General features: G+C 48.3%; 1 protein-coding gene across 1 annotated transcript; it reads left to right on the top strand.

Moving 5' to 3' along the window:
• Positions 1–9,741: 9,741 nt before the first annotated feature.
• On the top strand, positions 9,742–23,293 carry LOC149522151 (butyrophilin subfamily 1 member A1-like). The gene is made up of 8 exons (XM_089770471.1): positions 9,742–9,874; positions 10,705–11,052; positions 13,606–13,890; positions 15,955–16,059; positions 20,248–20,268; positions 20,898–20,918; positions 21,027–21,053; positions 22,779–23,293. Exons 1-8 carry the CDS (start codon positions 9,775–9,777, stop codon positions 23,291–23,293), a joined length of 1,422 nt encoding a protein of 473 aa, XP_089626597.1. The 5' UTR covers positions 9,742–9,774.
• Positions 23,294–23,520: the final 227 nt, after the last annotated feature.

Raw genomic sequence — 23,520 nt, 5'->3', positions numbered from 1 at the left:
TCTGGTGGCTACTCCGACCACAGTAATCACAGCTTTAATACGAGAAAGCATCCATTCAGTGTGGACGCTATCTTTCAAAAAAGCAGTTCACTTTTTCGAGGTGCTTTTGCTGTGTAGATGCTCTCTTTTGGAAGAAGTTTTTGGAAGATCTCTTCTGGAAAAGCTTCTTCTGATAGAAGCCTGCAGGCTAGACGTAGCCTGAGCTAAGGCCTGGGTAAGATCTGAGAGCCAGAACAGAGAAGGTCTCCACTCCCATCAGTTACAGAGGGCACCTCTGCACTGCAGGGCTACACTGGGAATAAGCCAGTCAACCTGAGCTAGGCTAATTGAGTAGCTTAAGTCGAAATAGCTCATTTCGACTTTGGGCACTTTCTATGCACCAGTGAGACAGATCCCTCTGCCCCCAACTTCCTTTATTCCTCATACAATGAGGGCCACAGGAGTTGGAGTAAGAAGCTCGTTATTTCAAATCTATCTCAGAATAACGCTGCTGGGAAGACACAGCCAGAGAGCCCCTTTCTTGGGCAGCCCAGTGCTCACTTCCCTGTGGCAGCAGAGGGGCAGCAGCTCCTGATGCTGGAGATCCTGCAGCCCCACTGTACAAAAGTCGTGACTGACAAGATGCCAGAAATGCCTGTGAAACCCAGGTGGCAGCTCTGCAATAACAGGACAGTTGGGAGAAGGCCGAGTGGAGCAGGCTGGGCAGGCCTGAGCGCTGATGCCAGAGCCCCACTAATTCCCCGGCTACCCTGATCCCTGGGGAGGCCCCCAAAGCACAGGGCCCTGGACAGCTGCCCCAAACCTGAGACTCCCCCATCCCTGGTATGGCTCTGCCCAGCATCACACATCGGGCACTTTCTCCTTTGCCTGGAGTCTGAAAGGGACCTGAGCTGGGCGTCCGTCTCTGAGCAGGCCTCTTGGCTGGGCTCTACACTCAAGCCAGGCCAGGCCCCCATCGGCCTCTCTCTGCCCAGTCTGTGAATTGCTCAGGGAGGGAGACAGCTGTGTTACCTGCCCAGAAGCAGGGACATGGATGGCAATGGAGATTCTGCACTGAAAAGCCCGGCTGCTGGCACCAGGGTAATTGGGGTGTCCCCTGGATTTGGAAGGACTTTTGTGGATCTCAGTGCAGCCAAATTTGAAACTTTAGCTGGCCGGGGAGAACAGTGCCAAGGATGTGGGAGTCTCAGGTTCAATTCCCCTGCTCTCTGGCCAAGGGGAGACAGAATTTTAACTGGGGTCTCTAATCTTTCAGCTGTGCTTAGCTGTTCTGGTGTGGGGCTCTCCAGAGCCATCCCGTTCATAAGATGGATCGGGGTAGCTGTCCTAAAAATCAAGGTGAATTAAATCACCAATTCTAATCATGATTGAAACCAGTAAGCAGTAAACATTGATTTATTTATTTGTTCCCATAATATAAGAACTAGGGGCCACTAAATGAAATTAATAGGCAGCAGGTTTAAAACAAATAAAAGGAAGTTCTTCACACAGTGCACAGTCAATCTGTGGAACTCCTTGCCTGGGGATGTTGTGAAAGCTAAGACTATAACAGGATTTTAAAAAGAGCAAGATAAATTCATGGAGGTTAAGTCCATTAATGGCTATTCGCCAGGATAGGTAAAGAATGGTGTCCCTCGTCTCTGTTTGTCAGAGGGTGGAGCTGGATGGCAGGAGAGAGATCACTTGATCATTACCTGTTGGTTCACTCCCTTGGAGGCACCTGGTATTGGCCACTGTCGGCAGGCAGGATACTGGGCTGGATGGATCTTTGGTCTGACCCAGTATGGCCGTTCTTATGTTCTTAAATAAATCAGTTTTAATATATGGATTTTTAATTGTTTTCCTAAAGAAACAGAGATTCTCATTGGTTGTTAGCCATTAAAATATGATGATTTACACCTAAATGTAGCTTTTATACCAAATTTGGCAATTATTTCTAACCAGGAGGGTACACTACAGTTTTGTACATTTTATTCAGAATCTTAATTTTAATATTTTATTATGTTAATAATGGAGAATGACATTTCTTATTTACTGTAGGTTTTTAGGTCTATGTCAAGCTGTATTTGTAAGGAAATTGGAATTTGCTTTTTAAAAAGAATTTTAAAACTTTTTTTAGAATTTAAATAAAAAACTACATTTGCTGTTCTGGATAATTAAGAAAAAAAGCAAGAAACTTGCTTTGCATTTAAAAATAGTTTGCTTCTTATTTGCAGGGGTCGCCAGCCGAGCGGTTTGGCACACTGCGAATGCGCTTTCCTCGCTGCGCGGCTGTGCTGGCTTGTAATCTACTCACCACAGGAGAGTAAATTACACTAATTGTCAAGCCCTGCATCTGTATTAGTGAATTGACCTGAATTGTTTCTGGTTACCATGTTAAGATTTTAGGGTTGGTAGTGCTCATTCTCCCACACCTCAAGTTTTCATAGATTGAAAGAGAAAAAGCTCAAAGTTATTTGATTTGATAACAGAACAGCCAGCCCCAGTATTCAAAAATCAAGTCTGTGTACCACCCTCCCTAATTATGTTATACCTGTATATTGTCTACTCAACAGACACTGCATGGTCTAGCCTTGTAGCCTTGATGAGCTGTATAATTGCAAAATGGTTTAATTTCATTGGTGAACCCATGAAGACTGAGGCATTTGAGAAAAGATGTAAGCTGTAAGTCAACTACTTTTTTCTGTTTTGCTGGGGAGTATGCAAATCCATAAAAAAAAAAATAAGTCAGGTCCAAAATAGATGTGAGATTGATTTACAAATCATTAGCTTTAAAATTACAATACTAATAATAGATTTCAGATTCTCATATTTTGCCTTTTGATTTCTGCCTCCAACAGTGCCCTCAGGTCAGATTCCTAAACTTTTCTCTGCAAACCTGAGGGCTAAACATTTACTTTTACTTCAATGACATCTGAGGTGCTCACCTAGTCTTAAACCGGAAGAGAAACAACAGAAAATGGTTTTCATAATGTTTGATTAAATATCAGAGGAAAAAACTAATGTTAACAAGCAGAAAACGAGACTAATGATAACTGGATTTGATACAATCTTCTGCATCCTAAATATAAGAAATTAATTTGTTATAAATCTCCTTCAGGCATTCCTGAAAATCGGACCAGGCCAGGGCTCTTGAATTAAATACAGCTGCAAAAGAAAAAAATTACTGAAGCAACATGCTGCACAAAGCTGGAATTATATTTCTAGGATAGTAACCTGAAAAGCACTGGAATGTAGATCACTTTGAATGGACTGATGAAGTAGTGTTTACATTGGGGCTATGTCTACACTGCAAAAACCCGTGGAGCATCCACACCTCAAATGCGCTTTTGTGCAAGTAAATGAACAGTAAAACGGCAGAAGAGAGGGCTTTTGCCAGTGTACGTAAACCTCCTTTTACGAGGCATAACTCCCTTTTGTACTACAGCTATTGTGCAAAAAGGCATGTGTGGACACTCCAGAGGGGTTTCTTTCAGAAATTTTATATATATATTTATATATATAAAATTTCTGAAAGTTTGTTTGTTTGTTTGTCCCAAAAGATCTCCGAAATGGTAAGAGCTAGAAACACCAAATTTTGAACAGATACTACTGATTTCCTAACTTCAATAACTGGATTGGTTATATCTCGAAATTGGTTCCCCCAGAGCCCCAATTGGGCCCACTGATAATTAGCTTTTAGTAGCGCCTGATCATAGAAACACAACATTTGCCACAGACACTCCTGATTTCCTAACTTGAATCTGTGGATTGGTTAAATCTCAAAGTCGGTTCCCCCAGAGCCCCAATTGGGTCCTCTGAGAATTAGCTTATAGTAGTGCCTGATCATAGACATTTTCTGGACTCCTCTCTTAAGTGTGTCACATAAACTGTAACTATGAGATCCTAGAGGATAAGGCTTGTGGGCATGTGCAGCACCATCAAGGGAAAGCCCATGGGGGAGAAGCTGCAGTGGGGCAGAGAATCAGCAACTTCCCCTATACTACGGCATCAGCAGGTCTCCAGGACAGACCCAAATGTGGCTGATGATGGCTGGGGTCTAGCTTTGCTAACTGTGGCTGGGAGAAGTCTCCAGCTATCACAGCATCTCAGCATCTTCATGCAGCCGGGCTCCAACTGAACCCCTTCTGGAAATTAAAGTTGCTTCCCTCCCCCCACACCCAAACAAGTTATCCCAGCACTCACCCTCCTTTGGCCTGTGTGCGTTATTAGCAAGTGCCACGGGCACTATGCACTTTGCAGCATTCAGCTCACAGTTCAAAGAGGAGGTGGGTAGGAGGACAAGGTTTAAGCACCATGGAGCCTGAGGAGGGCATGGTACACTCAGAACAGCCTAGTCTCATTAGAACAGGTACAGTCGGGTGCTGCATGCCACCGCGCAACAGCTGAGAGGGGCGATGTTCAGTTCGCAAGACATCCGAGGGAGCGCATGCTCAGCATGTTCAAAGGCCCATACAACAGCTGAGAGGGAAGACTTCCGGGTGTGCTATGACATCACGGCCCGGGAGTTTAAAATGTTCTGGGGCCATGGAAGCAGGTGGGGCCGGGCCTGAGCACAGACTCAAACTGGAAGGCAGTAGGTGGGGGTGTGGGAAAAATAGGGGGAAAGGATGGGAAAAGAAGGGGCTTGAGCTGAGGGCAGGGGGGCAGGTCAGGAGAAGAAAGGGGAAGGCATCAAGGGACAGCATGGAGGAGAGAAAATGCCAGGGGGCCAAGTGGAGACAATGAAGAAAAGGGCAGGAGGGGAGGTGACAGTGGGAGGGGAGACAGGGTGATGATGGGAGATGAGAGGGTAAGGGCATTGGGAGATGGAGGGGGGAGGGAGAGGTGCTGGGAGAAGGCTTGAAAGAAGGGGTGGGCCTAAGGAAGGTGGGGATGGAGTAAGGCATGTGTGAGGGCATAGGGGCATGAGAGGAACAGGGGCAGAGGGTGGGAGGGGGTTGACAACAGGGAAAAAGAGGGCAAAGGGGGCAGGGGCAGTGAGGGATGGGGGACGCACCAGGAGGTGCAGGGGTAAGGGAAGTGCAGGTGCCAGAGGATTTTACTTGTGATCATGTGTCCATCTTGCCCTGAGAGCATTACCTCCTGAGGTTAAATGCCAGCTAGTTCGAACCCCGTGCCGCGCGGCTACACGAGGAACGGAGTAGCCAGTTCGGATTAGTCTTCCTAATCCGAACTAGCTGTACTCCTCGTTCCTAATCCGAACTAGCTATTCCGTGCTGCGTGTAGCCGCGCGGCACTGGGTTCGAACTAGCCGGCATTTAAAAATGGCGCTGGCCGGCTTCATGCAAATGAAGCCCGGGAAATTCAAATCCCGGGCTTCATTTGCAACTGCGGATGACTACATTACCCCCGCTAGTTCGAACTAGCGGGGTCGTGTAGACATACCCTCAGGGAGGATGAGGCCCACTTCTAGCAGCTGATCTGGAGGTGTGAACACCGAGAGGAGAAGCTGCTTTTGTAGTTAGCCAGCCATTCACAGTCTTTGTTTAATCCTGAGCTGATGGTGTCAAATTTGCAGATGAACTGTAGCTCGGCAGTTTCTCCTTGAAGCTTGGTCTTGAAGTTTTTTTGCTGCAGGATGGCTACCTTTAAGTCTGCTATTGTGTGTCCAGGGAGATTGAATGGTTCTCCTACAGGTTTTTGTATATTGCCATTCCTAATATCTGATTTGTGTCCATTTATTCTTTTACATAGGGACTGTCCAGTCTGACCAATGTATATAGCAGAAGGGCATTGCTGGCTCATGATGGCGTATATTACACTGGCAGATGTGCAGGTGAATGAACCAGTGATGGTGTGGCTGATCTGGTTAGGTCTTGTGATGGTGTCGCTGGTGTAGATATGTGGGCAGAGTTGGCACCGAGGTGTGTTGCAGGGATTGGTTGCTGAGTTAGAGTTCTGTGGTGCCGTGTATAGTTGCTGGTGAGAATTTGTTTCAGGTTGTTGGGTTGTCTGTGGAAGAGGACTGGCCTGGCTCCCAAGGCCTGTGAAAGTGAGGGATCTTGGCCAGGATGGGTTGGTCTCTATCTGAGGGGTTGGAGCAAATATGGTTGTACCTCAGTGCTTGGCTGTAGACAGTGGATCGTGTGGACAAGCCCAAGAAAGAAACCAACAGAACACCCACTGGCCATCACCTATAATCCTCAGCTAAAACCTCTTCACGTATCATCAGTGATCTACAACCCATCCTGGATAACAATCATTCACTTTCACAGGCCTTGGGGGCCAGGCCAGTCCTCTCTCACAGACAACCCCCAACCTGAAACAAATTCTCAAAATTGAAAGCTTTTGCTCCAATACATCTGTCAGTCTATAAGGTGCTACAGGACTCCTTGTTGCTTTTGCACATCCAAGGGTGTCATTAGTGAGGCTCAGATTTTGTCACAACTTATTCTGAGAGACAGTCAGGGTATGTCTACACTACCCTCCTAGTTCGAACTAGGAGGGTAATGTAGGCATACCGCACTTGCAAATGAAGCCCGGGATTTGAATTTCCCGGGCTTCATTTGCATAAGCCGGGCGCCACCATTTTTAAAACCCCGCTGGTTCGAACCCCGTGCAGCGCGGCTACACGGGGCACGAACTACCGTTACTCCTCGTGAAATGAAGCCCGGGAAATTCAAATCCCGGGCTTCATTTGCAAGTGTGGTATGCCTACATAGCGGGGTAGTGTAGACATACTCCCACAGACAGGCCATGGGTAGTGAGAAAAACTAATGGAAACCTGAGAAGCAGGTGACCTGTCCGTGAATTTCACTAAAATATGGACAAAATCAGGAGTGACAGCTCTGGGGTCCCCTGTCATCGCTGGTGGTTAGGAGCTGCCTGTGGGATTTCCCTACTAAGCCTCGGCTCTTTGCCCACAGCAGCTGGGAGCTTGGATCCTTGCTCCCACCCCTTGTGGATTGGAGCTGCAGGGTTGGTGGCTAGGAGCTGCAGGGGCCCTGCTGCTTGGCAATTGAAAACTCTGGGGCCCCTTCTGGCTGAGAGCCCCTGACCCATGGCCTAGATCTGAAACAGAACAGGCCACGTAGGTCTCTGCCAGCCACAGGACAGCCAGGACACGCTCAAAGCCTCCCCTTGTCCCCCAGAGAACAGACGACAGAAAAATCTCTTCCCCATTATTACCGGGCCTGAATACAGGAGCCTGCGGTCCTGGCATGGAGCCTTCAGCACAGCAGGGCCCTGGCTGTCTTTAAGAGACGCCTCCAATCTTTTCCCATGACAGGGAGTGAGACAACGGCTCCTTTGCACAGCCTGCCTGTGGGACTGAACTTTTGCTTTCCCTTTCACCTGGGCTGCAAGCGGCAGGCACAGAAATCCCTTTGGAAGGGATGGAAATGGCGTGTAAAAAGGGCGAGGAAAAGCCGTGAGATTGGAGAACTCTGCAGCTGTTCTGTAGCCAGGGGCTTGGCCGTCCAGTGGGATGCACTGAAATAATGACTTGGAGTGTCAATTACTGCAGCAGAATGAGTGAAGTTTGATCCCACCCTGAAGACTGGGACAGTTCTCTGAAGGATCCATCAGGTGGGTTAATTTTGCTTCACAAAGCCTCCTTCTATCCCTTCACTGCTTAGTGCTTCACCACATTGCTACTAAACAAATGTTAAATAATCCCCTGAGACTTGTTTTACTCTTTCTGTGACCCCTACATCACATGTACATTGAAAATGATTTATACGCCGGTGTGGTTGAGATCACTTTCCTAGTCATGTAAATTGAGATTTGGGCCTCAGGCAGAATTAGTCATTTGTTTCCCTTGTGGCTTCAATGGGCACTGGGTGATAAAGGCAAGGGGAGTTGTTGCCTTCCCAAAAAGACCAGGGTGTAGGGCTGCATTGCTGCCTGGCTACTCCAACGAAGCTGCACTGGGGCAACATGGTGGCCCAGCTGCTCCCAGGGCTGCAGCTGGGGAGATCATGGGTGTGTATTTAAGGGAGAGTTGGGGCTCCACATCTGCCCAGCGCTGGGGTTGGGAGGGGAGGGCGGTTTGCTGCTAGCCTTGGACAAGGCCAGCAGCCATAATGGGAGCTGAAGCCTATGGCCAGATGGCATGGAAAAGGCAGGTCCTTGGGCGGAAGGGTCTTGCCTTTCCAAGTCAAACATTGATTTGCCCTCCATCCGTGGAGGTTGTGTTTTATTCAAGACAAATAGGCCTCATTCTGTTCTTAGCAATATCTGAGGGAAATTTGTAAGAAACTAACCTCCTCTATTTAGAGTACAGTGCCACACCCAGCTGCTGTCAGTCTGCCTTTCTGCCTGTTCACTTTACAGTCTTTTGTTTCTGAAACGTTTAGAGGGAAAAAGAAATAATTATTTCCACAACTGATCCAAACAGAAAACTTATTCATTTCCCCTTCTGACACAAGAGGAAGCCAAGCATGTGCCTAAAGCAGATCTGAGTTCAGTTGTTCTGTTGAATATCCGTAATTTTAAAAAGAGGCATTTTATACCATGATCGACAGATATCTCCTACTGTGTGAGCAGGGGAGGGGACGGGAGGTGCCCCGGGGGAAATCTCCTCTAGGGCTGCAGCTAGTCAACAAATGGAATTCATATTCTAAAATAAAAATTGTAAATTATTTTTGTTTTGTTTTAAATATTTTATAGACTTTTCTATTTTAATGAAATATTATGGAAATAAATCTATAATCTATTCATTTCAATTTTTGTAGGGGTGGAGTTCCTAGTAAGAATAAGGAAGGGGGTCAATAAAATATTTTCAATTTACTTGGCTAAAGTTCCCATTTTGAATCAATGAGAAACATCTATTTGCTCATTGAAATAATCCTCAAGAAAAAGCATAAGCATTTAGCTCATAAGAAGATGAATGGCAATGCTTTTCTAAAACTAATTTTTATTGAAAAACCATTATAACATATTTTTAACTAGTTACAGTGTGATCAGATCAGAACTTCCAGTTCCTGGTCATCAGCTAGTCCTCTCTGGGAAACTCCAGATTTCACCTTACTCTCCTTTGAGAAGTTTTTCACTCTTCATTTAGGCCTTGTTGCCATTTATATTAAGCATTTTTCTTTTTGTCTGGGAGAATAGCCATTCGGGGTGTCTACATGTTAACCACCACATGGACAATGTGCAGAGCTGAGAAGGTGAGCTGGGCTGGTGGCACGGTGGAAGAGGTGTATGGCAGGCATCAACTGGTGCTGTATCTAAAGACAGTTGCAGTCTGGATCAAAACAGCTCTGCTCACCAGTCCCCGGGCACCCACCTCTGTTTGTTTTTCTGAGTTCTTCTAAAACTAAGGAGGTTCTATCCCCTGGTGCAAAGAGTATTCCATGAAATGCTGGAGTTGATTAGAAGTGATTGCGTTACTCAGGAGCAGAGAAATGAAATGAAGTTGCATGTAAGGCAGCGTTTCTTAAACTTTTTAAGACTGAAGAACACCAAATGATAAAAAAATGTTATGCAAAACACCAAGGGGTTTTTTGTTGAACAAAACAAAACAAAACAAAAAAGGATGGGTGAAAGTTGTTGAGGGAAAAAAAGCCCTTTTAAGAGAAGAGCAGGCATTGCCCTTTTAAGGCAGCCATATTGAAATTGTTCTCCACAGCACACCTCCAGCTGCCTTGCAGCACACCATTGTGCCAGGGAAAACACTTTAAGAAACACTGCGTGGCCAGGAATGTATCCCACTCAGAACTGTCTGTGCCCAGGTTGTCTGCAATCACTGTGACTGTTGCATTCAATACGTTGTTTTGTTGTTGTTCTTCTCTGTCTCCTCTCCCCTCATCGGGATGGTCTCAGGGTGAGATGAAAATTCTCTCCGTCTGCCACCGCTCCATAGCGAGATCCTCTCTGCCTCATTTCATCATTTACTTCCTCACATGCTACTTGCACAAGCTGGAATCAGGTAGGAATGTCTGTAGCTCTTCTGCTTATCACAGGATGTATTTGCTTTGGTCTATTCAGTCTCCCTGAATCACTATTTGACACAATCCTGTCTGCTGCCAGCCTGCTGCCATGCATGGCACCTCCCATCACCCCCTCTGGTCATACCTGACAGCAGGGCCGGGGTCGCTGTGGCAGCACAATGGGACATGCCTGGAATGGGATTGAGTCTCATAGAACAATACAGTAGAGAGACGGACTCACCAGGCAGGTGAAAAGGGCTGGTTGAGGGCGCCCCCATCTGCAACGGTCCCAGCCCTGAGTATCCCACCCTGAAGGTGCCCTAAAGGAAGGGCAGAGGGGACTGAAGCTCTCCTCCTCCTCCCTCCCCCCAATTTATACAGGGACTTTGCCAGCTGTTCCCCTTCATCAGAGAATGAGGGGAAAGTGCACAGTTTTCTGCATTCCTAGCTCTGGCAGGGGAGTGCAGGAGAAAAGCTGAGCTCCACATTCTGTCCTCTTTCCCTGGCAGAGATAAGAGGGGGAAGGGCAAGCAGCCCTGGTACAAATCTCCAGGAAAGGGGTTTCTGTCCTCTGCCCTCCATGTCCTCTCTCCTACACACAGACACACAGAGTCCCTGGCCCAGAGCTCCTCCTCACTTTCCCCAACCCTGACTTCTCCAGCACTTCTAACCCCCCAGCCTTGAGCCCCTCCTTAGGGACCTGAGCAATGCCAAGTAAACATACTAGTGTAAAATTTGCAAATTAGAACCTTGTGTGACTGATTCACTTTATATTAAATTCCCTTTTGTTTATTTGTTTGATCTTTTCTGTGCTCTGGTGAAATTACAGCTCAGTTCACAGTGAATGGACCTGGTCACCCTGTCACGGCCAGGGTAGGCGCGGAGATTGTGTTACCCTGCCGCCTGTCCCCCAGCATGAGCGCGGAACACATGGAGGTGAGATGGTTCCGACGTGAGTTCACTCCCTTTGTGCACTTGTACCAGCATGGGAAGGATGAGTTTGGGCAGCAGATGCCTGAATATCACGGCAGGACAATGCTTTTGAAAGACGGCATCACGGATGGAAATATTGACTTGGGAATTATCAATGTCAGGCATTCCGACAAAGGACAGTACCGCTGTTCTGTTCGGGATGGTGACTTTCACAAAGAAGCTGTACTGGAATTGGAGGTCGCAGGTCAGTAACATGGGTCTGTCGTCTCTTTTTAGAAGGCTCTTGAACTCAGACTACAAACGTAGTTAGGCACCTAATTCCACACCTCGGTCCAAAATTTAGGAGCCCGTGGAGTCCTCAAAATAGTCAGTAAATTAGTTAGTCTTTATGCCAGAGAGATAAAGAGAGATTCTGTAGTCCCATGGTTACAGCACCGAAGGTGGGATATCCAAGGGCTAATCCCCCTGTTCTAATTAATCTTTGATTATTTTTCCAATCTGCCAAGTAATTAAATAGATAACACTACAGCAAGACTGGACATTAGTTTTCCCAACTCCCACCCGATCCACTGTACCAGGACCAGATTAAGGTCTCTGTAGACCCTAGGCACTCTCATAATCAGAGGCCTTTAAATTAGATTCTGCATAAATATCTAGGGTACTTCTTCACTGCGCAGCTATTTGAGGATACCAGAAGTATCCCAGAATAGCTATTCTGCATCTATTGAAGCAGCCTGTTATTTCAAAGGAGATTTTGAAATAACAGGCAGCTTTTTCTGGTGTTCCAGAAACTCTTGTTCCATGAGCGTTAAGGGACGTTCCAGAATAACGAGTGTGAAATTTGGCACTGAAAAAGAAGAGATATTTCAATTTTTTTCACAATGGGAATTCAAGCCAAAGAAACTGAAAATATAAGATATTTCAAAATACACTCAAAATAAGCTACACATTTTGTGTAGTGCAAATTGCATAGCTTTTTTCGAGCTAAGAGTGTTGTGTAGACGCACCTCAAGGGAGAAATGCCCGATCACCTGTAATCCTAAGAGGTAATTGTATGTTATACCCATATGTTGTTTGTTGACTAAAGAGAGCAAATTATTAATTTTGATTTAGTAGTTTTCTTTTCTTATTTTCAAGTCCAGTATTCATTTTTTAGGACCTAATTTTTTGTAGGCCCTAAACTCTGTGCGTATTGTGCCAAATGGATAACCTGGCCCTGCCCTGTGCTACGCTCTCTCTCTCTGGCCCAATGACTATTTACATATTGATAAGCTCTAGAACAGTCCTTGGGCCAGAGAGAAAGAGAGGCAAGAATTTTCTCAGTCATAACCCTTCAATTTACATGGTCACATGAAGACATTTTCAGTTACTCAATTCATGTTGTAGGCCTTTCCTGGACAGCTGGAGCACAGGGGCGGGAGGCTGGGACAATACAACTCCCTGCTTTCCCCAGGAAGGGCTGGAACATGGGGGAGGGAGATGGGGGCAATTCGCTGCCCCCCCTTTCCTAGGCCAGTCAGAATCAGCCCCATGGTGAACCATGAAGGACCATGGTGGTATGTGTTCACACATCCCTGCATGTGGGCCTATGTTGTTGGGTTGAGATGCATTTAACTGCAGTTGGATCTAACAAATCTTAAGGCAAAACACTCAGGGTATGTCTACACTACCCCGCTAGTTCAAACTAGCGGGGTAATGTATGCATACCGAACATGCAAATGAAGCCCGGGATTTGAATTTCCCGGGCTTCATTTGCATAAGCCGGCCGGCGCCATTTTTAAATGCCGGCTTGTTCGAACCCTGTGCCGCGCGGCTACCTGCGGCACGGGCTAGATAGTTCGAACTAGCAAGCCATTCCGAACTATCTGTACACCTCGTGGAACGAGGAACGAGGTGTACAGATAGTTCGGAATGGCTTGCTAGTTCGAACTATCTAGCCCGTGCCACGTGTAGCCGCACGGCACGGGGTTCGAACAAGCCGGCATTTAAAAATGGCGCCGGCCGGCTTATGCAAATGAAGCCCGGGAAATTCAAATCCCGGGCTTCATTTGCACGTTCGGTATGCATACATTACCCCGCTAGTTCAAACTAGCGGGGTAGTGTAGACATACCCTCAGCAAGTAGTGAAGAAACACTCACAAGCAAGAAGAACATTGGGTGATCTTATCACTGTCGCCTCCAATAATGGACAACACAGCTTCAACCTCCCTTTACTATGCAATCTGTTTAATACTGTTTTGTTATTTGTACGTATGTTTTAGCCTTCCACATCCATGTCAGCTCCCCTCCCCTGTCAGCACAGGGCCAGTGTTCCTTCAGATAGGCCCCTTCTTGCTTATTTGTTACTTTATCTTTTCTTTTTCATAAACGGGATCATTGTGCAACTATTTATTCTTATACACTACTGCTATAAAACATTATCTGAATACACTCTGCAAATCCGCAGCAGGCTTCTGTCAGGCCTAGGATGACTTTGTTCCCAGCATGGTTGTCTTCAGTACAGGTGTCAGTGGCTCTGCCATTGGTCTGGGCTGGGTCAGAGGTGAAGAGGGAACATTTCCTTAGTTCAAGTGCATTTAAAGTAGCTAAAAATTTTAGTTTAGTGCAGCATTTCTCAGATGTGGCCACCAGGGACTTTTCGTATAGTCACAGCCTCCGGGCCGTGACAGTTTCATTAAGTCAAGTTTCTTCTTTCCATGAACATCAGCAGTAAAGTGCATTCAATGATTTTATTGGAAATATGAACATTTATATACTCAGATGTAGGCTCATTTCATTTAACACTGATTCATTCTAGCTTCAGGCTCTGCACCTCACATCTCTGTTGAGGGTCACCAGGACGGAGGGATCCGAGTGGTGTGTCTGTCAGCTGGATGGTACCCACTGCCCCAGGTGCTGTGGAGAGATCTCAAAGGGCAGCCTTTATCTACATCGACTGAAACAAAGTCTTATGAGGAAGGTGGTTTCTTTAAAATAAAAAATGCTATCATTGTAACGGAAAATTCACACAAGAATTTGTCCTGTTCTATGAGGAATACGTATCTGGATGAAGAAAGGGAGTCAGTAACTTTTTATATATCAGGTCAGTTGCTGCCAAGACCCCACTCTCTGTCATGCCAATAAGAAAAAAATCAGATTGCTAAATGGTACGAAAGTCCCAGTATAAATACCCCCTCATGACAATGATATTTAAGATGAAGTGAAGGAGGAGACCACAATTCTGGACAAAAGTGTACTCCAGAGATTTTACAGTTATCCTAGAAACAAGCTTCTTAAATCAAAAAAATTCAGGGTTACCATTTACATTTACAGGAAATCCAAATATGTTAACACATGAAAATGCCCTGCAGGGTTACCAGATTGCAGGGAAGAGCTGAGACAAGGTGTGAATTTCAAAAGCTTTCCAGCCCAGCTAAAGTGCAGATTTTCTGTGAGCCACTTAGCTTGGGCTGCAGCCTCTGAAGCCTGTTTGTTATCTGGCCCTGATTGGTAGGGGTTGGGGGAAACGTGTAGCTCTGCTGGCTGCCCTCCCCTCCACTGGCCTGAAGCCATGTTGCTGCATGTGCTAAGGAAAGATCCCTTGCAGGAGCTGCTCCCGCAGTTCCCATTGATCAGGAATCTTGGCCAATGGGAGCTGAAAGAGGTGGTGCCTAAAAGCAAACACAGGGCAACAGGGCCTGAACTGAGCTCTCTGCTTCCAACACTCACCTGCCAAAAAGAAGCTGCAGCTGGTAAGTGCCCTGTGCCCCAACCCGCTGCCCGAGCCATGAGTGTTCCCCTGTACCCTAACAATGTGTCTCAGAAAGAGCCAGTATGACTGACACGTTTCCAAAATGTTCAGTCTGCGACAGACGTCCCACAGGGACTCTTCTGGTGAATTAGTGAGCAAATGAAAAGAAGGCCCCTCCATGGGAGCACCAAGTAACTTTCATAAAGGTGATGTGATAAGAGAGATTGAGAAAAAGTAATGCAGGGTGGGCTAGGACTGCTAGCACTGTGATAGTACGTAATACCCTATTCAATACAGGCAGTCCCCGGGTTACGTACAAGATAGGGACTGTAGGTTTGTTCTTAAGTTGAATCTGTATGTAAGTCGGAACTGGCGTCCAGATTCAGACACTGCTGAAACTGACCGCCAGTTCTGACTTACATACAGAATCAACTTAAGAACCCCAGGCGTCCCCAAGTCAGCTGCTGCTGAAACTGATCAGCAGCTGATTCCAGGAAGCCCGGGGCAGAGCAACTCTGCCTCGGGCTTCCTGTAGTCAGCTCTGGTCAGTTTCAGCAGAAGCTGACTTGGGGACGCCTGGGGCAGAGCAGCTGGGGTGCTACTGGACCAACCCAGCAGCACCCCATCTGCTCTGCCCCAGACGTCCTGATTCAGCCGCTGCTGAAACTGACCAGCAGCGGCTGAATCAGGACCTGGGGCAGAGCAGCTGGGGTGCTGCCGGGTTGGTCCAGTAGTGCCCACGGGCGCTGCAGGACCAATCGGCAGCGCCCCAGCTGCTCTGCCCCAGAGTCCAAAACAAAAGCCTGGTCTGCTGGGGGGGGGGGGAGCACACTAGCTGCGCCCCCCCCCCCCCCAGCAGACCAGGGACACGGGGAGCAGAGCCGCAGCGGCAGCGGGGTGCCGCGCCTCTGAGGCTTTGCTCTGGCAAAGCCTCAGAGGCAAGGACCCTGCCACGGCTGCGGCTTCAGTCTGGGTGCCTGTGGTCTGCTGGGGACCGTCCCCAGCAGAGCACAGGCACCGGGTCTCAAGGGGCAGCAGCAGCGGTTCCCGCGCTTCTGAGGCTTTGCTCTGGCAAAGCCTCAGAAGCGCGGGAACCCGCCCGGTGCCCCTGGTCTGCTGGAGACGGTCTCCAGCAGACCAGGGGCACCGGAGCAGCTTATGAACGGTGCTTTCTCGCCCCGACTTCCGGGGCGAGAAAGCTCCGTTCGTAAGTGCGGATCTGACGTAAGTCGAATCCGCGTAAGTCGGGGACTGCCTGTACTATCAAAAGTGGTTTTAAAATTGGTTTCTGACAGTTTTTATATTGCAGGGAACAATGTTTCTTACATGTATTTCACACAGATTCTAATGTGAAGCATTTTCCTACAATTCTGCCTGTCATTACTGTTTCCAAATTAGTCGGGCTTTGTGTTTCAGACTCATTTTTCCCAAGATCATCTCCCTGGATGGTGGGCTGGAGCGTGACCTTGATGATTTTGTTGCTGTTCGTCTGCCTGGCTTGGTTTCTGTTCAGAGTAAGAGGTAAAGCTCAAAGAGGGGAAATACAAAGTAACCAGAATGGGATTTTCTGCTTAAAAATAGATTAGACGTTCTACTTGAGAAAGTTATCCTACTTAAAGGTGTACGTTTAACCTGCCCCTGTGAAACCAATGCAAACCTCTGTGTAGACAGTTCAATTTATAAGGAGTTTGATTCAGGTTAGCCCAGACTTGTTCCCTTTCATATTAAAATAAGTGCACCAGTTTAGTGAGATGATCAATGGAGCCAGATGGAGCTAAGGCCATGTCTACACTATGAGATTAAGATGAATTTATTTAAGCTGATTTTTTTAAGCACCCGATTTTGTGAAGTCGAAGGTGCATGTCCCCAATGAGCACTCTAATTCAATGTAATTCTAAGTGGGGCATTCCCAGTACAGTCGCTGCTGTTGCCTTTGAGAGTGATGCAATGTGTGTAGCTATCCCACAATACCTGTGCCCCATTGCATTCTGGGTTATACTGCCAGGGCATCCTACAACCAAACCTATACAGCGGGTCAGGCTGGGTCCAAATCGTCAGCAGCCCATAATGCCCTCGTATCCTCCCTCCCCAACACCAGCAAACAGCCCATTTGTGCCCTTTCTTCTCTTGCTGGTTATCTGCGCAGATGAAATATCAGTGAGAGCATAGACCCATCATGAATATCATTCCACATCAAAGCTTTATGACACTGACACTCGCCTCATTTTGTTGATGGCTGGAGTGTGTCCAGAGCCTATCCAGGGGCCGCTGGAATGCAGGAGAATCTCAGGAGACCATGAACATACTGGTCTGCTATGCACTCATGCTGAGCGAATTTTAGATGCTGCTGGCATTTGCTCCTCTGGCCCAGTGGGACACCGGTTCTGGTGCCATGAGACAAGCACAGACTGGTGGGATCGCACTGGGATGCAGCTCTGTGATGATCAGTAGTGGATGCAAAACTTGGGATTCATCAGAACACTTTGCTGTCACTTAGCAAATGGCTTTCCGCTAACCTGGAGCATAGCAATACCAGAATAAGACCCGTCCTGACAGTGGAGAAGCCAGGGGCAATAGCCCTGTAGAAGCCTGTAATACCAGACAGCTTCTGGTCAGGTGGGAACCCGTTTGGAATGTGGAAAACTGCAGTGGGCACCGTTGTGATCCAAGTAGCCAAGACGATCAATACCCTTCCGATACATAGGGCAGTGACTCTGGGAACATGGTGGTATAGTAGAGGTTTTGCACAGCTTGGATTTCTTACCCTTGGTCAGGCAGTAGACAGAACACACATCCCCAACTGGCCCCCAATCAACTGGCCAAGCTGTATATAAATTGCCAGGGGTACTTCTTAATGGTGCGATGGGGCCTTGTGGCTCCCAAGGGCTCTTTCAACTGACATCACTGTGGGATGGTCAGGAAAGGTGCGTGTCACACAGTTTTAGGAACTCCTGCCTCTCCAGAAAGATGCACTCTAGCACTTTTTTCCAGACCAGAAAATCAGAATTAGAGAGGTGAAAATGCTGACTTGGCATGGGAGGTGGAATAAGGCGGTTTCCCCAGAAAACTTGCAAGAAGGATCAAAGAGTTCCTCTGTGAGAGCTTCCTGGAGATGTGCAGGGAATATTCCTGTTCCATCTCCAGACACATTGACAAGCAGATTTCACCCGACTACCTTAACTCACTTTTAGCAAGACTAAAAACGTAAACTCACCAGGATCAATGCCTGGTGGTGAGACATCCTGGGAGGAGGGGATTGCCTCCAAAGTTATAAAAAGTTCTTGGCTCTCGGTGACGTCATTCACCTGCTGTCCATTCTCCCCCTACCCCCCGCCACCTTGCAGTCTTCTAAGCTGCTGCCCAAGGCTGCCCGTGTGTCATGGGAGGAATCCAGGAACTGGCTGGAGAAGCTGGTTAGGTCCCCCCAAGGGTCCCATGCGGCTGCTCACAGAAGCAGCATGCCGGCAGGTCTGCTCCAGACTGTCCTTTTGCCTCCTTTGTCTTTTGATCTGCCTGGCTCAGCCCCTTTAGTTTCAGGTGGAAAATCAATCTCATGTGGCTCAGTTCAATCTAAACCCCCAATGCTGACCAGGCCTGAGTTTCAGCTCCCTTTGACATTCAATGTGCTTTGGTGCTGGATTCCACCAGGCTTCACAGAAATACCTGCCCTGGGGAGCTTTTGACGTTCAGTTCCCCTGTGTTCAGTTTATTGCAGCATGACTGGACGGCTTAGTCCTGCTGCTGTGGGAGCTCTGTCAGGTGGCTTCGGTGTTCAGCCTCACATGTGAGCGAATGTCCAGGCTTGGGGCAAAGAGACAGACAGACAGACAGACAGACAGGCTGCATTTTGGAAGAGGAAACTGAACAAGGAACAGGGCTGTTGGCTCAGAGCTCAGGGCTGTGTCTACACAGCACCTTTAACTCAAAATAAGATACACAATTTGTGCTGTGCAAATTGTATATTTATTTTGACTTTATTTTGAAATGGGCTATTTCAAAATTAGATGCTGTCTACACAGAGATCTGCCCACTGAGTCCACACTGAGAGAGGCTCTTGGGATGTAACCTGAATGCACCATGGGCACTAACAAGCATTTGCTGTGACACGAAACAGCCTTTTCCAAACAGAGCAGGATTTGCTCATCATCTGGCATCCATCCTTGGCCTTCCCCATGGACCAAGCCTGGGTGTGAGATAATGTTCCTGTAAGAGAGGCCTGTACATGTGGCCTGTGTCTACACTGGGCCACTTATTCTGGAAAAGAAGCCGCTTTTCCGGAATAAGCTGCGAGCTGTCTACACTGGCCCTTTGAATTTCCAGAAAAGCACTGACGATCTATAGGCAGTCCCCGGGTTACATACAAGATAGGGACTATAGGTTTGTTCTTAAGTTGAATTTGTATGTAAGTTGGAACTGGATCCAGATTCAGCTGCTGCCACTAAAACTGACCAGGGGCTGACTACAGGAAGCTGGAGGCAGAGTTGCTCTGCCCCCAGCTTCCTGGAATCAGCCTGATCAGTTTCAACAGCTGCTGAATCTGGAGCCTGAGACAGAACAGCTGGGGCACTGCCCCGTAAGTTCCCACAGGACCAACCCGGCAGCACCCCAGCTGCTCTACCCGAGGCGACCCGCAACAAAAGCCTGGTCTGCTGGGGGGGGCACACTAGCTGCGCCCCCTCCTCCCCCAGCAGACCAGGGAGACCCGAGCAAAGCCGCACAGGCGGAGGGACCCCGCCGCCCGTGTGGCTTTGCCCCTTTGCCCCCGAGCAAAGCCGCACAGGCGGAGGGATGCCACCTGTGCGGCTTTGCTCCTGTCTCCCTGGTCTGCTGCGGGGGTCCAGCAAAGCTGCTGGACCCCCCCCCCCCAGCAGACCAGGGACAGCTGAGCAAAGCCGCCGCCTGGGCGGCTTTGCTCGTAAAGCCACCTAGGTGGCGGCTTTGCTTGGGTGTCCCTGGTCTGCTGGGGGGGTCCAGCGGCTTTGCTGGACCCCCCCCCCCGCAGACCAGGGAGACCGGGAGAAGCTTTTCTCACCCCGGAGGACACGGGTGGCGACCCTCCGCCGTGAGCTCCGGGGCGAGAAAAGCCCCGTTCATAAGTGCAGATCCAACATAAGTCGGATCCGCGTAAGTCGGGGACTGCCTGTACTGTAAAATTGTCAGTGTTTTTCCGGAAAAACTATGCTGCTCCCACTCAGGCAAAAGTCCTTTTTCCGGAAAACTGTTCTGGAAAAGGGCCAGTGTAGACAGCACAGTAGTCTTTTCCGGAAAAAAGCCCCGATCAAGAAAATGACGATCGGGGCTTTTTTCCGGAAAAGCGTGTCTACATTGGACACGGACGCTTTTTCGGAAAAAGTGCTTTTCCGGAAAAGCATCCTGCCAATGTAGACGCTCTTTTTCCGGAAATACTTATAACGGAAAACTGTTCTGTTTAAAGCATTTCCGGAAAAGGGTGCCAGCATAGACGTAGCCGTGCTGTTTGTGACCATCTCTAGTCTAAGATTAATTTGTATGTCAACAAACCAAATTAAGTTTAAACGTAACCAGACTCTGACTACTGATTTCTTTTTGTCTTCTGGGAACCAACCTGCAAGCTGCTGGAGATCTGCAACAGCTTGATAGAGGGGCAGCCTGGTCATTACTTGAAAAGATTCCTTTAAATCTAGATCAACTGAAAATTCTCCAAATAATTGTGTTTGTTTTCTGTTGTAGGGAAACATCTCGACGACATCAGTAAGTTCCTTTCTTCTCCTGGGAGAACCAGTTTTCTGTTATGGAAGATTTTTACATGAATGTGACAATGACAATGTGACAAACCTAAGCAATGCTGCCCATGCTAATTGCATAACTAGTTACTGAAGTAAGAGGGTAGGAAGCTGGTACGGTACCAGTGTTTTAGGGGACACAGAATGGAGCCAGTGACCTGGGGGATTTGTGTAGTTGATGCTCAGGACAGAATTGCCTCCATATAAAAAATGCCAGGGAGGACTGGTGGAGCTCAGGAGAGAAGTAAAGATGTGGCCACTAGTCAATGCCCACAACCCCTGCATACAGGCACTTTGTGAGTCAGAAATGTGACCTTTTGCCAGACTCCAGGCTGGAATGCTGGCCAGTGGGAGACTTTTGGGGCTCCTTCAGCCTTTCCTTGTTGAGCTGTCACAGCTCACACCCCTCACACAGCTGCACCAGTGTGAAAAGTGATTTGTACTGGAGTGGCTTAGCCTGCTTCCAGTCCCTAGGCCTGTATTGAGCAAAAGAATGCCGAGGAGATCAGCCTCAATGATCAGTAGTTTGGGGACCTGTGGTCATTAATTTCACATGAGAGATTCTACAGCCTGGCCTTCTTTCTCTTTATTATTTAGGTACAATTCACACAGAACTGGGTAAGGACATGGTCTTACTTCTCTTTTTGGTGCCATCTTTTCTGTGACAATGTTGATTCTCTAATTGTCTGGCTTAATTCTCATCCCCATCCGTGTGTTGACTTTCAGAGTGGAGGAGAGCCCTACGTGATGCAGGTAATTACAACAAATATTTCATCAGTGGGTGATCCTGTATAAAAGGTTAAAATATAATAGACATAAAATAATATGTGAGAAGAAGAAAGCAGCAGGGAACATCCAAGTGTGTCCTGGTTACAAATTGCTCCCCTACTTGTGGAGATAATCTTGGGTCTGCATGATTGAACAGTTGTTTCCCCTTAGGATCCCAGCCCTAGAGTCAGGGAGAGGAAAGAGAGCGGGGACCAGACAAAAGAGTTCAAATCCAGAATCCCCCGATTTGTGTTCAACTGGTGCCTCTTTTCTCTCTGCCCACAGAGATCTCCCGTTTCTCCTCTCTCCATCAGATCCCAACTTTCTGCCGGTTTTAACCCTCGCGTCCATGTTTTCCTTCATTTATACCAATGAAACCCTCTTTCCCCTCCCTCCACCACTAAATATCTTCTTGTGTCGAAATCCACAATTCTTTGTCTGCCCCTGATGACTAGCTGTAGATGTTTAATTTGGGATCTGTTGACTCACGTCATTGTTTTCAGATCTCAGACATGTGTCAGGATGGAGCAGAAGTCAGGCAGGTGTCAGCAAGAGTCATCCAAGTTGTAGGACTTTAAATACAAGTGAGGAAGGGTGCATGGGACCATGTGATAGAGAAGTCTCAGAGGGGTTCCTGTGTTAGTCTGTATCTGCAAAAACAAAGAGGAGTCCTGTGGCACCCTTTGAGCTAATAGATTTATTAGGGCTTATGCTATTTAAAAATCAATTAAACCAACTTAACCAGATGAATTGGAGTGGAGTTTACAAAAGCAAGGGTGCATGTGTGTGTGTATATATATAAGTGGGTACAAGCACCCTCCTTTCTTTTGTTGTTCATATTCTTCCCATCTCCATTTACCCCCAAAAGCTGATGCCTTAAATAAATCTGTCAGTCTCTAAGGTCCTGCAGAACTCCTCATTTTTTCATAAGATTGATATGGAGGGAAATATCCTGGATCTTCTCTGTCAGTCCTCGGCAAGTGTGGAATATAAAGGGCATGGATGAGGGGATCACATGTCCTCAACACCAAGGAAGGGAGGGGAGAGAGGCTGGTCTCTGGCCACTGGTGGCAGGGAGCGGGGTGTGGCAGTTCAGCAGGGGTCTGGCCCACCCTGCACTAACCAGCACGGGTGGTAGAAGCAGAACAATGGGACCAGGGGAGCAGAGCAAGCTGGGATCACTTGCTTTGCTTCTCCCAGCCACTGCTGTGGAGTTTAGTGGGGGCAGCCCCCCACTGCTGGTGCTGGCTCCCCAGTCACAGCTATTCCCCTGGCACTGTCTCAGCTGCAGGGAGAGGCAGGGCAGGGATGGAGAAGGGAGGGGATGGAGCAAGGGCAGGGAGGTGGAGTTTGGGATTGAGGGAGGCTGTCCAGGCTGGGGGAAGGAATCATGGGGTCAGTGGCTTCCCAGCTCTCCCCTCACCAGTTGCCTCTGCAGGGCCCCTAATCCCACTCAGGGACAGATGGTGCCTGAGGGGAGAGATGATGAGTCTCAGGACAGGGTCAGTAAATCAATGTGTTGTGACCATTGGAGTGAACCTCAGGAGTGAAGGCCAACACCTCAGGGCTGCTCCCCACTCAGAGCCAGGCACCCCTGGAGGCAGGAGAGTCCCTGAGTCACTGCCCAGCTGGGGCAGATTCTGTCCCTGACGCCTTCAATGCTCCCCAGGGCCGAGCTCTGCCCCTCACGCTCTGATTCTCCCCCCCCAGCCAATGTGACTCTGGATCCAGAAACGGCGCATCCCCAGCTCATCCTGTCGGAGGAAAGCAAATGTGTGAGATGGGCAGATACACCGCTGCCATGGCGCGCCACCCCGGAGAGATTTGACTACTGGCACTGTGTGCTGGGCCGTGAGGGCTTCACCTCGGGAAGACATTACTGGGAGGTGGAGGTGGGGGAAGGGCAATGCTGGGCTGTGGGGGTGGCCAGAGAGTCTGCAATACGGAAAGGACCGATCAGCCTGAGCCCCAAGGGTGGGATCTGCGCTGTGCGGGCATGGCAGGATAAGTTCTGGGCTCTCACAGACCCTGCAATGCCCCTTCCCATGAGCCCCCCCAGAAGGATCCGGGTTTTTCTGGACTGTGACCGGGGGCAGGTGACATTTTTTGATGCTGGTGTCGAAGCCTCGATCTTTGCTTTCTGTTTGGGCACCCTCCCTGGGGAGAGAATCCGACCCTGGATCTGGGTACGGGACACAAACACCTGGGTCCGACTGTGTCCCTGAAATCAGCTTCTCTGGCCTCAAACAGCCCAGTCTCTGTGACCCTGAAGGTTCCCAACTACCCAGCCCCTGGCACCTCATCTCTACGATCCCTGAAACATCCTCCGCCTCCCATGCAAGGAGAAATAGAGGGGGAAGTATCTCTGGGTCTGCAGGAGGAGCAGAGGGGTGAGTTGGTAGCTGAGAGGGAGCAGAAATAACAGCTGGACTGAGGACAGGCAGAGGTGGGG

Source organism: Pelodiscus sinensis, chromosome 19 (genome assembly GCF_052426305.1).
Source record: "Pelodiscus sinensis isolate ZL-2025 chromosome 19, ASM5242630v1, whole genome shotgun sequence".
Taxonomy (NCBI): Eukaryota; Metazoa; Chordata; order Testudines; family Trionychidae; genus Pelodiscus; species Pelodiscus sinensis.
Note: the sequence above shows the minus strand (reverse complement) of the source record. Positions and strands in the feature narration are given on the sequence as shown.